The following is a 17446-nucleotide window of genomic DNA, read 5'->3' as shown; positions in this document are numbered from 1 at the left end:
GGGGGGGGGGGGGGGGCTTGTGATGGATATGGGGATTGTGATTTGCAGCCTGTAAACTCAAATGTTGGTGTCTTTTTGATGTTGTTTTGTGTTTTCATAATAGGCCTTATTTCGTTTTTGCTTTCGTATGATCTGCGTATATTGTTCCTGTGTGTTCGTGTGTTAACCCATGCAGTTAACCGTGGACTTGTGGAAAAACAGTCAGCCTAGCTGTGGCTGAAGCAAGTGCCCGTGTGGAAATGAAATGAATGAATGAATGAATGAATAACATCAGCCGTCACTATATTACTGCTATAAGGCAGAAATGTAGGTGCCTATAGGCCTAGCCAGTTTTGATAGGCCTAACTGGAGAAAACTAACGAAGGCGCTGTGTATTATGTTCTTCAATATTTATCCAGCAACGCTGTTCATAATATTTGTATAGCTTGTTTCACCGAAAATATGAAAACTTTCTAAAAGAAACGAAAAATCTTTTCCGATTTCCTCTCGACTGAGAATTTGCATCATACTGCCAGACGTGAGTATGCAGCGACGATTTACACATTACTTTTGCAGTAAAAAAAAAAAAAAAAAAAAATGAGCAGGGCCTAATGAGCCAGAATATAAAACAGTTTCGTATACATAGGGCCTACTATGTGCAGACCAGCGGGGAAAACAGAAATAAAAGCGACAGACCGAGTGGCGACCTTATTTTCTTTTTTTTTTTCTTTTTTTTTCTGGACGTACACAGGCCTACCGGAGTAGTATAGCACTGTCCAAAGCAGAAAAACAAAACAAAACAAAACCACAAATCTTTTCTTCTGCGTATACATGGAAGAAAGATACCCAAGAGGGTAAAAAGGAGAAAGAATTAAACTCGCATAGTACAATGTATTACAATGTATTGAGCAGGCCATTTAAACATGTCCCATGTGTACGATCATACTGGGTGTTTTCAAAGCGGGGGTGGGGCACAATAACGGAGTCCAGGCCATCTTTATTGCTGTGTACATTTTGCTGTGGCTGCGTATGATAAAATCCATTTCGCCAGCGCACCAATACGAACGAATAAACTCCTCCGAACCCCACTCATTTGCGAACATCATGTCCGTCCCTGCTATCAAATATGATTTGCCGATGATATTTGGTACATCTTGAGATCAATAAACCAAACTCACGATATTATCGTAAATATTAGAAAAAAAAAATGATCGTTTGCGACGAGAAACTGCGCGAGGTTGGTGCCATTCAGCGGCGGTCCTTCCCTCACACACACACAGGGATGGGTGCCACACTGCACACTGGCACTGCAATGCTCTCGCGAGTGTGTGTAGTATTTTTTAGCATAATAAAAAAGGTCGGTTCATTCAGAACATGAGATTCATCCGCGTAATGTAACTAAAATCTGTATGTCATCAAATGTGTTTTCCAGGTGATAAAACCTAGAAAATGTCTTAATCTAAGAAAGATTGACATTATGTATCCATGTTCCGCCTGTATGAGGTAATAAAGATATTTACGACTGATTGAGGGGATCTACATTTTTTCATTTAAATCTCCCTGTTTTGGAGGTCACAAAGGGTGAAGAGGCATTCAATATGGCGGCATCAGTAGACAAGTAATCGTGATGAAAATATTCGAACCCTTTGTTTCTTCAAACGGGCTCATTATCCCGGTAGAATTGTTCCTGCGAGACGTCGTACATTGTGAGTTCTATGTTATTTTTCCTTTTATTGGTTGCTAACTTGCATTTGAAACGCAAAATATGCATGTACATGCAGGTAAATTCCATCGTTTAATTAACAAATTACACGTCCGCTTGGCTGAGGAGGTTGAGAGCTGAGCGTGCTGCTGCCCTTGAAGCTTGAGCTGTGCTTCACTAATATTCATCTTGACTACCGTATTTTCATCGCATGTTTTCAGTTAGCAAGCAATTTTCTGATTCTCAAATAATGCTGGAAACAATTTTGATATCTGCGTGATGTTAGCGATGTTTTCTGTGTGGTGCGATCCCATGCAAACGTTCTGTGTAAGTGTGTTTGTAACGTGACTTCGAGAGAGCGTGTGTGTGGGTGTGATGTTTGAAAATGAGAATGCGTGCATTGCTGTAATGCTGTGAGTGTTGGTAGTGTTGGTATGCTCTAGAACTGAAGCACGCGAAAAGACTGTGTATTAATAGTAATTTAAGTGAAGTAGAAGAGATCACTGTTTGAGCATTGGTATCAAGTGGGATTTTGTGCTGTTAGTTTGCGAGGAGTGGATGACAAACATAAAAGGCATCGGTAGAAACCTCAATGCCATGGCTCAATTAAAATGATTTGGGGACACAATCTATGCTATACAATGACATGTAAAGGTTGCATGTGCAATTGACAAGAATTGAAGGAATCCCAAGCAAATGTAACGTAAGAGGTCTAACACTTGTATGCAACTGACATTTTTTTTTTTTTTTTTTTTTTTTTTAGAGCTGTAGAGTGTAACAACATGTTGTAATGTATTGTGAGGAACAATGTAAATATATTTTCCTTCACCTGACTGATAAAAGAATTGAACAGCCTGCTCCTCCTGAGTCATGGATCATTCCCATTGTCACCAAGTCCAACATATTCATGAACGGATGCCTTGACTTCATTATGATTCAATTCATTTCAATCCAATTCATTTTAATCATCCAATAAAAAACATTACAGGAAATTCAGTGCGGAATTTTTACATTCTCATATAGATGACGAAGCATAACAAATACAATATATACATAACATAGAGGGAGAACAACACGAAATAGTACATGATAGATCCATAGATGGATAAATAACCGAACATGTATGCAAAGTCAAACTGAAAGAACAATCAAATTAAAAAAGAAAAAAGTGGCATAAAAAACCGACTCCATTGGCATGATGTTAAAAACTCCAGAAACCTTCCCTGTTGCTGTGTTCCCAGTCTCACCCACCCCCCCCCCCCCATCAGCCCGCTATATTGCGTGAAAGAGTTGGTCTGAAAACCAAGGAGATTTACCACTGTAGCAAAGGACAAGTGAGTTTTTGAATGCATGTTGGCAAATATTCTTGATGTTCAATGCTTGCTGACTTTTAGTCTTTGTATTCCTTTCATGTATTATTATTTTTCTTTTATTTGGAAATTCTGTGTAAATTTTCAGCTTTACATTTTGAGGTGTGAAAACAGTGATTTCTAGTACAGCTGTAGATCTTTTGTATTGAATGGATGAAATGCCACAAATTTTTTCAGAATTCCTCAATTTATCAAAATGAGTAGTTTTTCCAAAGAAAATTTAACTAAAATGTCTTTAGTGTTTTAATGTTCTGTGATTTTAAAAAAAAAAGATACATACAATGTACATGGTGCATACAGGCTGTACATGTATGTACAATGTGTAAGCTGAACTTCCAGCTTAGAAAGACAAAAAGTTGCAATACAGTATGACTCTATTTAAAGCAGGACTGCACACCCATTTTTTTCTACATACAAACACATGTAGTCCAATTATTGAAAACAGGATGTTGAACATTTGGTTCCTCCAACACAGCCTGCTCCAATAGTCCATTTCTGTCCATTGATAACTTTAAATAATTCGGTCGAGAGGAATCTGTCAGAACGACAACTGCTCAGTACAATGGATTTGAAACGTGTGCACATGCTCTAGCTGGTAGCAATGTAGCCTTTTGACGGGGCTTTTTTGCTGTGCGACATCGTGTGGCATCCGATCGTTCTCTGCTGTGCGCGTTTCACTTGAACCCTTCATTCGCCACTACACAGCAAAAGGGCCTTGTCCAAAGGCTAAAGACATCGCAGCTTTCATGCATACAACTGTATTCATATCGCCGATGCGCAATGTGCCACGCAAAGGTTGTTTCGAAAAACGAAGGCATGAACGGAGGGTACATGTATGTAGATGAACTTTTTTTCTTTTCAAGACCATGGATCAATCTGGAAATGAGCAAGTGTACAACCAGTATGAAAAGATACGGAATGTATGTATAGTTTAAAAGTAAGCCTTTTGCTGGTAAGATAGGACACTTTTAGAGGCGCTTAAATTTGTATTTTTTTTTTTTTTTTATCGTACAGAGACACCACTCTGTTGACGCAGGGCCCTCCCACAGTATAAAAAATGTGTGAAGGAGCGCCCCAGGGTTACTGGTCCAACAGTGATTGTTACTGGTCACGGACCGTCAGACCAGTGCCAGTGTGCAGCATTGCCTTTGAGGCATTATTTATCATTTGCAGATGAAACAATAACCAAACTTTAGTGCTTCAAAATAGTTCTTAAATATGAGTTAGGGATAGAAACAACCAATGGATATTAATCAGTATAAGCAATGATAAGTATTGTTACAGTGTAAATATGCAAAATGTGAAGAATAGGTAAAATAGAATTGTTTCTAGCATAGACCATCTGTAGACAGTTATGGCTTATTGCGAAAAATAGTGATACCCTGTATGCCCTTATAATTTATTCTTCTTATTTTTTCTTTTTTTTTATGGTAGAATGTTCTGTTATACAACTGACCTTCATGTATACTGTATACATCATATATGATAACTCAAACATTTTTTTTAAAATCACTGCTCCCAGTGGTAAACAGTAAGTGCCTTAAAGCTGATGTAAACAACCAGAAAAAAAAAAAAAAAAAAGGTGTATCGATTATAGTTCGGTAAGGAATAATGCAGTCAAACAATGGCATGGTACAGTATAGACCAAGACAATATCCAAAGTGTTTTGACATGATCTCATAGTGGCAGTTTTTGTACTTGGGAGAAATTCTGATGAAACCAGGTTGGTAGAAATACCACAAGAGAAGTTCCCAGATGCATCCATACACTGCGAGAGTAGTACCTGGTATTTGCTGTGTGGCAAACATTTGCTAATGTCCACTGCTCACATACAAAAACTAAACAAAAAACATGGGATAAGAAAGTTTATAAAATGCAATCTGAATCAGTTGTTTAGCTAGAAAATTTAGAAAGCACTTGGCGATATTGTATAGAGCATGTGATTTTTTTTTCTTAAATACTTTCTTCTTTTGTAAAATAAAGCATGTGAAAGTAATGCTTCCAGCATCCTACTCCATTATAGCATTGGCAAGGAATTTATGGTGGCATGCTGTTAAAAGTTTTAATACAGTTTAGATTTGTACTCTGTGGCTGACCATGCATGTTGGAATTTTATTGGATCTGAAATGTGGTATATCAGTATGATGAGATATACACCCCATTTACACTTACGACTGACGCCGGCGTGAGGCCGGCTTCACGCCACCTCAAACGTAATGTGTAAACACACAAGTGGACTGACGGCGGCTTGAGGACGCCCCAGTTTCGGTTCACCTCTGGAAGTGGTTTGAGGTCGGCTTCAAGGCGGCCTCACGCCGCCTTCACGTATGTGTAAACACAAAGCGGACTGACGCCGGTTTTCGAGAGTCACATGATCATCATGGGCTTGTGCAATAGTGCGGATACGTGAATTTGTTGACCTCGGTATTGCGCGTCAGAAATCTGAATGCCAAATGACCAACTTGAATGAAATCTCAATCGATTTCGCTCGATGAGCTTCTTCACATCATCAAACTTCATAGCTATGAAGAAAACGCGTCTGTAACAGGAGAACAGATAAGTGAAAAGTGCTAAAATACTACACTAGTGGCAAAATCGCATAATGAAAGTCACAGGATTTGAGATCGACCACGATGGAAGCACGAAAGAAATAAATCATTGTTCAAATGAAAGTCTCGCCACGCAGACTGGCCAAGCCGCCGTATGTGTAAACGGGGGTAGTCAAGCCGACTTCAAGGCGGCGTACAGCCAACATTTCTGCTATTTGTAGACACACTTTCAAATTTTTGGGGAGGCGGCTTGACGCTGGTGTGAGGCCGACTCGATAAAGCCGATACATGTACATGTACATGTAGTTTAGGGCAGATCACCAAGTACATTTAAAATGTAATTAGGTACACATCCCTTTAGTGGGAGCACCACTTTATAGTGTGTAAACAAACTTCAGTGTAGCAAACTTTTTACCCATTATTTTTGCCTTGTTAGATGTAATCAGAACCACAAACTGCTTTATTCAGATGATCTTGCGATACACGGTTCAATTGTCCAGCAGTTGCAAGGTATTCGAGGGATGGTACAATGTATACTACATGTAGGTGCTTGAGGTGAGGATTCAGCTGTTCACTTTTGGCAAGGTACTTAGAAACCAGTTTATGAAATGATAAAGAGCAAACAATTCTTGAGGAATTCAAAGTTTACTCGATGAAAAGCGATTTTGAAATGGCTGAGATATACAAAAACAAAGTAAAACAAAGCAATCCTAATAAAAGTTGGATCCCTCCTTTCATTAGGATTGCTTTGTTTTGGATATCAGCCATTTCAAAACCAATTTTCACCAATTAAACTTTGAATTCCTCTTAGAATTATATGCTCTTTCATGCGGTTGTATTTCTCATTAAATCTCAAAATATCATCAAAGAATGTTGGAAACCTGAAGCTTCATCTCAACTGAAACTGTACCATCCCTTTCACCTTATACTTCACAAGAAATTATGACTTACAATGTAAATAATATTTGAGATTATTTAGGTTGTAGATTATAGGATGACCTTTTCCATTTTGACAACACACACACACATGTATTTGTACACTGTACGAGGCTTCATCTTGGGGTTCATGTACATGTTGTACATGTATGATAGTAGTTTGCTCAAGGTAACCAGGCATATTCCATTATTTGTTTCCGAAAACATTCTATTTTTTCTATATTTTGATGATATTTACATTCATTTTAGTTAGTAAAAAATTTGACTTCATGTAGAGTATGGATGCGAATACAACAATCAGGCATATACAAGTTGTACTGTACATTGTACAATGTGTATGTGTACAAATTTTGAGTTTCCCCATTTAAAGGACAAGTTCACTTTCATATGCATAATAAGGATTTGAATGAACGCAGCAATATTAGTGGAACACATCAGTGAAAGTTTTTATGGAAAATTTGGCAATCCATTCCAAAGTTATGAATTTTTAAGGTTTCTGCACAGTCACTGCTGGATGAGAAGACTACAGTTGTACGAGAGTGTATGATGTCACATGCATAGAATGATGTTTAGGGAATATAAAGAGAATTCCACAAAATTTCAGTTTTAGAAAAAACATGCACATTCCCTCCAACAGCTACTGACATATGTTAATTAAGGGTAGTATTATTCCCCCTGCCTTCTGAAAGAGGCAAGCCAAGTGCTGTATTGTATTATTATGCAAAAAAGTGAAAATACATTTAATCGGATGTTGAATTTCTTTATACTTTCCTTATATCGGTTCTACGCACGTAACATCACAAGCTGTTGTAGTCTTCTCATCCAGTGATGGCAGCATTGAAACTTCGAAAATTCACGACTTTTGAACGGATTGTCCAGTTTTCCTCAAACTTTCACTGTTGTGTTCTATTGGTAATGCTGCATTCTCTCAATCCTTATGTACAATGTATATGAAGGTGGACTTGTCCTTTATTAATCTTGCGAACTACTATTTGCCGACATTGCACATGCTGGCACTAACGGTATGCAGAATGCACAGGTGTACATGTATTACATACCCCTAAGGTACCCCCTTGGACCTGAAAGGAAACCAAAGCCAAATATAAATGTGGATTGAGTGAAAGCAGCAATAAGTACATGTAGAACACATCGGTGAAAGTTTGAGGAAAATCAGACAATTGACTCAAAAGTTCTGAATGTTTAAAGTTTTGGTTCCATCATTGCTGGATATTGGAAGACTGCATGGCACTCATAATGTCATTTTGGACAGCAATATGAAGAACATATACATGTATAAGGAGAATTCCACATAATTTTGTTTTTCATGGAAAGTACACATTCCATCGACTTGTTGCAGACAATTGTTTAGGATAATATTCCCCTTTCTGAAAGAGGTAAGTCAAGTGCTATTTTATTTTGGTAGAAATATGAAAATGCTTGGGGTCAATGAAAATGCTCTTGAAATTTACAAATAAGATTGACCCTGAGGACAATTACCCCCTGGCTAAATACTGGCTAGTGATAAGGTTAGATTAAAGATTAGGGTTAGGGGATGAGTCTTGGGTAATTGTCCCAGAACTGGTTCTTGTTGCAATGTACATTGTAATGCCATTAACTGTTGAAAGGCCCTTGGGTTACAAATGTGTGTATGTTACATATTGAGATACATTGGTAATTGTTTTTTAGTTTTTGTAGGAGTACATCGTATAGTAAATATTTGATATAGTGGTACACTTATTGCCGTGAGTCACGAAAATTACAGTGTACATGTGTAGTTTCCACTGGTATTTTGTGGATTAGGCCCTAATTGTTATAATGCTTATATTTGTTCCCCGTCAAGAGTCATAAATGAAAATGTGCTTTTGAAACAACCTGTGGAATTTATAATTTGTTGATGCTTTTTTTCTTTTTCAAGAATGACATCGAGCTATTGCGATCTCATGTGTAGACTTCAAAGATGATACGTTTTGGTCACATAGCATTTAAAAGAAGGGAAGTTGTCCCGGGAGAGTTACTGTACAGCTGTATATATGTATGAAGTAATGGAAGCTGTTGGCATAAAGAGCCAACTACCTGTATTGACTTCGCAGTAGAAAGTACTGTACATGTACACTGTACAAGTGTGTATGAGGCTCATAGTCTTTTGTAAATTGTGTGGCCTATCAGTCTACATCCAGGTGGTGAAGATCTGTTCAATTAATGGACCACATGAGAACTCCCCGTAAAGTACATTATGAGTGTGGTAGAGATGGTACACAAAGTAAACAAGGGGTATTCCTTACACAATGTACAAATATAGGGTAAGCAATGAAGGTGACCAAGGTCATAATTATTGTTGTTTCTAATTAAGATGTCATTTCAATGATTGAAACATCTTGACAAAGTTAAGAAATTGACTTTAATCTTCAACATTCATGACTTAGTTTAGGATCTGCACCTTTTTGGGTTACAGCTGAGAATGATGTATAAATCAAAATTCCGTGAGGTAAATTGTACTTTGTAGTATTGTAAAGGTACAGTATGTAAGCTCTTGCGGCATGAAACTGTCACAAATTAGAACTGATGGCCTTTTTTGCGGCATGACACATTTGCGAATTGCCAACCATGAAAAAATTATAATTATTATATCTTTATAGTTATAGGAGTAGGGATTTGTTGAGCACACACTGCTGACCAATGTAATACAAAAAAGAAAATGAATGTGCACTACTAAACACATGTACTGTACTAAAAAGAAAAAACAACAACATCTTTCTCAACCATTTCACCTTGTCACACATACTGAAGCTTATCAATTGTTTTGAAAACTTCATTGAAGGTACAATTTGTACAGGTATCTTTCTCATACAATGTACACTGTACCGGTACATGTAGGCAAATTTCTTGTACATTACTGCACTTTGATGCAGTGAGGTATCTCATACAAGAAAATTGTGCAAACAGTAGGACACATGTACATAAGTACAAGATACATACGAAAGAAAGAAGTATTTTACCATTGATGACATTGTCCAATGCTGTCATTCATTCATTCATTCATGTACAAATGCCTGGTGTACAGTGTACATAATATACTTGTATGTACATGTACATGTACAAAGAAGATATGAAGACACTTATTTTCACTTTTCTTGCATAATATTAGAACACCTTACTTGCCTCTCTCACAAGGCAGGGGGAATATTACCCTTGACATACATTGTATATTCTGTCATACACTGTAAGTTGAGGGAATGTGTACTTTTCAAAAGAAGTTAAGTTTTATGGCATTCTCCCTATACTGTTTACATGTACGTATTTTCTTTAGACCATTCTGAGCATGTAACGTCACAAAATGTAGTACTTAATCTTCTCATCCAACGAAAGCGGCGCTGAAACTTCAGAAAATCATAACGTTTGAACGGATTGTCTGACAAAACATGCTGTCACTTGATTGCAAAACATAGCATTAGTGGTTGATATTGCATTGCTCATTGGCTCATTACATAGTCCCATTGATACTGTACAGTCACTGTACATGATTATAAGCGTTGGTTAGGCAGGTGATTCTCTGAGTTGGAAAGACAATAATTTGCTTGTGCTGGCTTATACATGTACATTGTAGGGCTTACCTGGACTTTACAGCTTTATTTTTGTTAAAAAATAGTGAGGCCTTAATATCGCCAGCGAATACAGTACTTTATACAACTGTAGTTATGGTTCCAGTGCATGTTACAAAGCACACTGAACAAATCTATATAAAGAGACACCTTTATGACTTGTAAGTTGTTTGCACCACTATGTATAATTTGCTTATTATGTACACGTATGTACAGTACAACATACATGTAGTTCTTGTTCATTGTAACTGAGCAAAAAGTTTTAATGATACATTATCTGTAGTGTAGAAGTACTTTATCCTCTCCAGTCTCCATGCTTTATGATGTCTTTGCTTTATTTTGATTTTTTTTTTAATAAACAGAGTTTGGAGTAGAACAAATACATGTAGTCCAAATGAAACACTTCCACAGTATATCTACATGTACATTGTAGGAATCCTGATTTGCTTGATGAATAAAGGAATGTTGCTGTTGTACAGTATGTTTTTTAAAGGGATGGTTAAGTTTTGGTTGAGATGGGGGATTCAGAATTGAACTTTTTGTAAGTTAATTAGAAGCCACTTATAAAATACTATGAAAAGAGCACACAATTCTTAGAGGATTTCAAAGTTTCTTTGAAAATTGGTTCAGAAATGGCTGAGATATAAAAAAAAGAAAGAAGAAAAACAAACAAACAAACAAACAAACAAACAAACAAAGTAAACCAAAGTGGTCATCATTTTAAAGGTGGGTCCCACCTTTTATTAGTGACCTCTTCGTTTTTGGATGTCTCAGCCATTTCAAAACCAAGTTTCATCAAATTAATTTTGAATCTTGTAGAATTGTATGTTTTTAAGAAGTTTCATACTATCTTACAGTGTATGAAAATTTGGAAACCTGAAGGCCCATCTCAACCAAAACTATACGTCATCCCTTTACTGGGTTTGCTTCCATTGATTGTTTCATGCTTTGCGAGGAAATGTTGTAGATGGATGTGTGATGGCTTCAACCCTGGGCTACTAACTACCTTTCTGACAAATTAACATTCTATCTTATAAAAATGCAATGCTGTCTGCCTAAACAATGTATATTCTACATCTGTGTTTCTGCCTGATGACACACAACTACAATGTACTCTGTACCTGTATGTACAGCTGTAGGTGTCATCTACATTATTACATCATAATTTATCATACATTGAATTTTTATGTCCTACAAGTAGAGAATGATTACATAATATTAGTAGATGTACATTTATTGTACATGTTTGTGATGAAATCATCAAATATGCACACCTTTACTGTATGTGCTGTTGCCTGGAATGAACATGAACTCATTCACCATGCAGTGGACAGTCTGTGCACATACAGTTGGTACATACACAGTAGCAAGTAGTGTTTTGATTTTAAGCCAACAAAATGGGAAAAAAAATCTCACAGCTTTATCATATATTATTATTAGTATCAAATATACTTGGGAAGTATGTTGAAAGTACATATTTTGTGATGCTGACAAAGGAAAACATGATGTGCATGACTTATGTATGACATGAGTATACAAAAGTGTATAATATAAAATGTCTGGAGTGATATTGAATGACAGGTACAGTGCATTGTACTAGAAAACAATTTTCATTTTTTCCATATATTTTTCCTGCTAAATCTTATTTATCAGAGCTCTTCTTGTCCTTCTGAATTGCTTCTTCTAAACTTGTTTTATCATTCTCTGTTATGTTTACAAATAACAATAAAGCAATTATGATACTTTTGTTTTAATACCATATCAACATACATTGTACCTTAAAGGGATGGTATAGTATTGGTGGATATGAGAATTGGGCTTTTAACTTTTTGCAAGATACCAAGAAACCACTTATAAAAGAGTACAGAGCATACCATTCTAAGAGGAATTCAAAGTTTATTTGATGAAAGTCGGTTTTGGAAAGGCTGAGACATCCAAAAACAAAGTAAAAGAAAAGCAATCATAATAAAAGGTGGGTCCCGCCTTTTATTAGGATTGCTCTGTTTTGGATATCTCAGCCATTTCAAAACCAATTTTCATTAAATAAACGTTGAATTCCTCTTGGAATGACATGCTCTTTCACATTCCAAAAGAGGTTTCTCATTATCTCAACGAAAATGTTAGAAACCTGAAGTTAGGTCTCAACCAAAACTATTCCCTTTAACTATCTAGGATGATTACAACAACTTTCATTTGAAGATGCCCTTCACAAAGAAATAGTAAAGTAAAAGTACTGGCTTATAAAGATGCTACATTGTGATTTTAGGCTTTGTACCTTACAAAAGTATGTGCCCAGTAAACAAACTTTTCCAGACAATCAAAAGTGGCTTCATTTACTACGGTACAGAAACTAACAGAGAAGTTTGAGCTCTGCTAAAAATGTTCTAAATTGTGTACATTTACTGTGTATCCAAGCTGAAGGGCAATTCTAGAACAGTGTGTGTGGCATTGTCTAGACAGTGATATGTGTGATACTTGATATACACTTAATTCTTTTTATGGTCTTTTGGCATATTACACTGTACTTCATTTTCTGAAGATCTTGCAATATGCTGTTTTGCATCTATATTTTATATGAAGAAAAGTTATACATATTGTACCCTTGTATATATGTAGCTTTTGCAGTGTCATCAGTCTTTTATACTTACAGTATTTAATGGAACTTTAATTCCCTCTTTGCATATTACATGCTAGATTTTGTCAGATCGGCTGCTATTCACACCCTTTCATCGCTTTTACACCATCACACCTGTACCACGCCATTATCATGCTGTAATAAATACCCTAGCTCTCCAAGTAAGCTCTCTGTGCTGGTCCACTAACCAATCACTGGAGCAGATTCAGAGAGAATGTCAGGTGAGAATTGCATGTCTAGTCTATCTTGACGTCAATACATGTATGTGAGAGTGTACTGTACACGCCCTATATTTTGTGCTGATTTTATTACCACAAATGCAATGTACATACAACGCTGTACATGTATAACAGATATTGTCTCCAAGATCATAATATCACTAACTTTGCTTCTTGAAAAGCAATGAAACTTTCTTCTCATTGCTTTGCCATTGCTATGAATTGCAAATCTAACCACTCGCAAACTTGTTGATCCAAAATCTTGATCTGCGAAATAATATGCTCACAAAATGTATGGTGCTTACAGTATCCTATATATGAAATGTGTACCTCATCTAAATGTCACAGGGATGTCAAGAATTCTAACCGGATGTATTGTTTGCTACATGTACTTTACAGTGTACAGTTGTATACATGTGCATTTGTTTTTATGGATCATGGAACAAACTTGCATGTTATGTACCTTCACTTACATTGTACATACTTCTAGAAGAGGAGGGCTTATTTTTATTTATTTTTTTTGTCCATTTAAGAATAATTTTCCTTTTCTCCTGTCCGACTGAAATATAAGAATGGCAAATCTCTTTTTCTTTTTCTTTGTCTGCAGTGTCCAAATGTCTTGATTTTTGTAATATTTTCCACAGCAATAACAAATAAGATGGTGGCAATCCGTTTTTCATACTCAATAATGGTATGATGTACATTGTACACGTACAATGTACTGTGGAGTGAGAACAAAACTTGCTCCAGGCAGAGACAGTTACTTCTGATTTTGTTCTATAAATCCTTTGTCATTTGGTACCTGTAGTAACAAACCAGGTAGGGTACCTACTGTAAAAGCTGTTATTTTCACATACAAATATTTTTGGGAATAATGAGGCCACTGACATTTTCACAAGATTTATTTATTTTTTCTCACAATTTGCGCTGAGGTTATCGTACAACGTAAGTACATATTGTACACTAATGACTGTCTGTAAATTTAATGCGATCAAGATCAGGTGGTGATATTTTCGTGTGTTATCATATTCATACACTGTATGTACAACTGTACATGTAGATCCCGTGATATCTGTCATACGTACTGTACATGTACAATACTACATATTGTTTTTATATCACAATTTGATAATTTTTTTCCCACATAGTGCAGATGTATACATAGTACGTGGCACACAAACATCAGTTGTGCCCAACATGTTCATGTCATATCAATCTGACATCTACAGACAATTGTACATGTACATTGTACATGTAGATCTTTACAAGGCATACATTTATGCACTACAAGTGTATGGCATTTGTAAACAAATTTATCAAATACATACTAGGCCTTGTGTGTATGCCCACACTTGTGGCTTGTGGCACAGGTGTAGAAAAGGATAATTTTCCCATTTTAATTCCTTAAAGTGCAAGGTCATACATTTTTTAGTAAAATCAGAGAAACAGATTTGTAGTATTACTACAGTCTGACAGAGGATGAAATGCATACAGAATTTTACAGTTTCATTGACTTTTCAACGAATAGTGATACATTTTACAAATGTATGTTGTATCTGGGTCGCATTCTCATGCAAATTTGAAAGGGAGATATGCCATCACCCCATAACTCTCATTAGTTTGTGAGCAAGAAGTATTTTTAAGCACTTTTTTGTGTGGATGATGTTGTAGTACGTAACTACAACCCCTTTGCCCCTGAGAGTCATCATAGCCAGTTACTACCACACTACAATAATTTGATGCAAAGAACATACCTTGTACTTGTTGAATTACATAATTTGCAAATAGAGACATTTAGTGAAGATTTGGGTTAAGAGTACCGGGAAACTTGTGAAATGATTACGTTGTACCTCCTCTGAAAGTTGCATTTAGTTGCTTGTGACCACCATCACTACATCATGAAAACATGTACAAAAAATTTGTATTTCCTTTATACTGTATGTAATGTGATGTACATTATAACCTTTCCCATTGTGTGTGTACCATTTACACTTTATTGAATTTAATTTGAATATAAATGGACCAGAGTTGCACTTTAGATTGTATGCTCTGTACCAGCTCGTTAAGGCATAATTTATGTAATAATTCATATTTCTGAGGGCGATATGACATTAAACATGATCAAAATGGTTGCTGAATTACATAGAAGGTACAATTAATGTAGGAAAGTGATGAAATACTTGTAGAATACTAATCAGTGCTTTATGTTGTCATCCAGGACCCCGTTTTATGAAAAGATCATAATCGATTGTAAATTCCCTCACTACACAGGCTCCCATAGACTTATGATAGAAATCAACTATATAATCAATTATAACTCTTTATAAAACAGGGCCCAGATATGTCAAACTAAATGCATTTATCAAAGCAATACACAGTGCTTCCAAAAATCTGACTTCTATTTTGTCACAAAATTTGTCTCAATAGAGAGCATTGAGGGGTACATGTATAATGTCAAAAAGATTACAAGAATCTAGAGTCAACATGCTACATGTAGTTATGTGCATGTACAATGAACACTTTGAACATACAAATATAGGGTGTAGCAGTTCAATATAAAACAAATGAATTTTTAGAACACTTTACATAGTGTCATGTATCCTTTGTTGTCTGTACAGCGTATATTTCTTTATCATAGGAAGGTTGCAGAATAATCGCAAAAACTGTAGGACAATGCATTGTTTTTTAAAAGTCCGGCAAATTGAACAATACAATGTAAAAGTGAGATTCGAACATGTTACATACATGTACACTGTACAGTGTACAAATTGTAGCTTTTATTGGGCAGTCATATGCCCTCTTTGATTCACCCCCAAAACTAATGCTACAGGTGACCAGTGCTCCGTGATACAGTACATGTGTATCATCGTACACATTATGTTGGTTCTATTGAGCTTTTCCCCCTCTCTGTACACTGCATTTGTTTATTATTTTTTTTCTTGTGGTGACACAATGCTGGCATTGCCCTGAATTGTGAATCCACAGCATTACACATTACTCAATTACAGTACACTGTTGTTCACGTAGCCATCGGTGTCATCATCTTCATCAGTCACCATCAACAGTAAACCTGTTAACTAGGCATTTTAGAGCAGGTACACATTTCCTAATATATTGCTGGCATAGCTTTTGCAAAATGATAAAACTTCATTGAAACTCACTTCATAAAACATGCTGCTTATTGCAAAAAGACATGTAGTGTACATGTACATTGTAAATGAGGGATTGATTCTTTTATGTAAAAGGTTTAAGACACAGTAGTGTACTAAAATCATGATAAAAGCTTCAAAGAGTAAAACGAATTTTATTTAAGTGTGAGCACATCTTCCAAGAAGTTCTGAATTATCAAAAAGAATATCTTTTCAGCCTATTCCCAAATGTCATGGAAATGACAAATTTGAGGAACAAAATAAGGTTGTTTATAGGATAACAAGCTTGTTGCAAATCATGTCAGATAATGAATTTACAATTAGATGTTCACTTTGCATATCATCTTGTATTATGCCAATACAATCTTGAGGTATCAGCATATTTTCTGACTTTGCACATATTGGAAATTCTTGCTTTGTAGGACGCAGGCGAAGACTTGGCCCCAAGCCAGAACCTGAGGTAAGTCCTGCTTGTGTGTTTTCATTACAATCATTGGAAATAGGCCTTACATCCTTAATGACTTGAGGGACCCATTTTCACTTGTAATTGTTCAATACAGAGTGCAGGGTATTCCTTCCTAACCCTCCTGCTCATGTCATCCCATCTAGCCAGATTAAAGTTATTTTTTGATAGACTTATTCAGCAGTGTACATACTGTTGCACATCTTGTGCTCTTTTTGTGAACAAGAATTTAGCAAGTCACTTAATCATTACCGGATATTGCTCTTCTGCATACAAGGCTGAGGAAAAGAACTCTTCCTGTACATGCGCTTTACAAAATTTCACACCTTGTTGATGAAAATAATCATAAAGGCCGGGATTTATGTCAAGAAAGAGAGAAGTTGTGCAATCTGATTCCAACTCTTCATGTATTCAGTGGATTGTCAACTTTTCATTTCAGGTCTCGATGGAAGTGGAGATTCCACAACGTAGAGGACGGGGACGGCCAAAACGTGAGACATATACCATCAATGAAAGACGAAGGGGTCTGAGGTGAGTGCTTCCATTACATTTACCACCTACTGTCTTGAATCTAATCTACTCTGATAGTTACATTTGTTAGTGTTCTTCAAAGGTCTTTTTGTTACCCATTTGGTTTTTGTTTGTTTGTTTGTTTGGGTTTTTTTTGGAGGGGGGTTAGATTATGAAATTATACATCTGATTGCATTACTATGGCAAATAATGAGTTTACTTGACAAATGCATTGTAAGTTCTCATATGCTCTGCTTGATCCAATCTGAAATGAAAAGTATTTGCTTCCATTCAAGTACAAAATAGTGTACTTGAGCTACTAGTGTTCATGTTTTG

General features: G+C 36.2%; 1 protein-coding gene across 1 annotated transcript in view; it reads left to right on the top strand.

Moving 5' to 3' along the window:
* The first annotated feature begins 1570 nt into the window (after nucleotides 1-1570).
* LOC139731753 (histone-lysine N-methyltransferase 2C-like) overlaps nucleotides 1571-17446 on the top strand; it is an 84390-nt gene continuing 68514 nt past the window's right edge. Inside the window, 4 exon segments of the mRNA XM_071642635.1 lie at nucleotides 1571-1685; nucleotides 12830-12991; nucleotides 16560-16597; nucleotides 17040-17131. Of these exon segments, the coding sequence (XP_071498736.1) occupies nucleotides 12985-12991; nucleotides 16560-16597; nucleotides 17040-17131 (137 nt within the window). The 5' untranslated portion in view covers nucleotides 1571-1685; nucleotides 12830-12984.

The sequence above is a fragment of the Diadema antillarum genome, unplaced genomic scaffold (assembly GCF_040938485.1).
Source record: "Diadema antillarum isolate AM-2024a unplaced genomic scaffold, OU_Dant_1.0 seq00000384_RagTag, whole genome shotgun sequence".
Taxonomy (NCBI): Eukaryota; Metazoa; Echinodermata; class Echinoidea; order Diadematoida; family Diadematidae; genus Diadema; species Diadema antillarum.
This window is presented reverse-complemented; position numbering and strand designations above follow the sequence as displayed.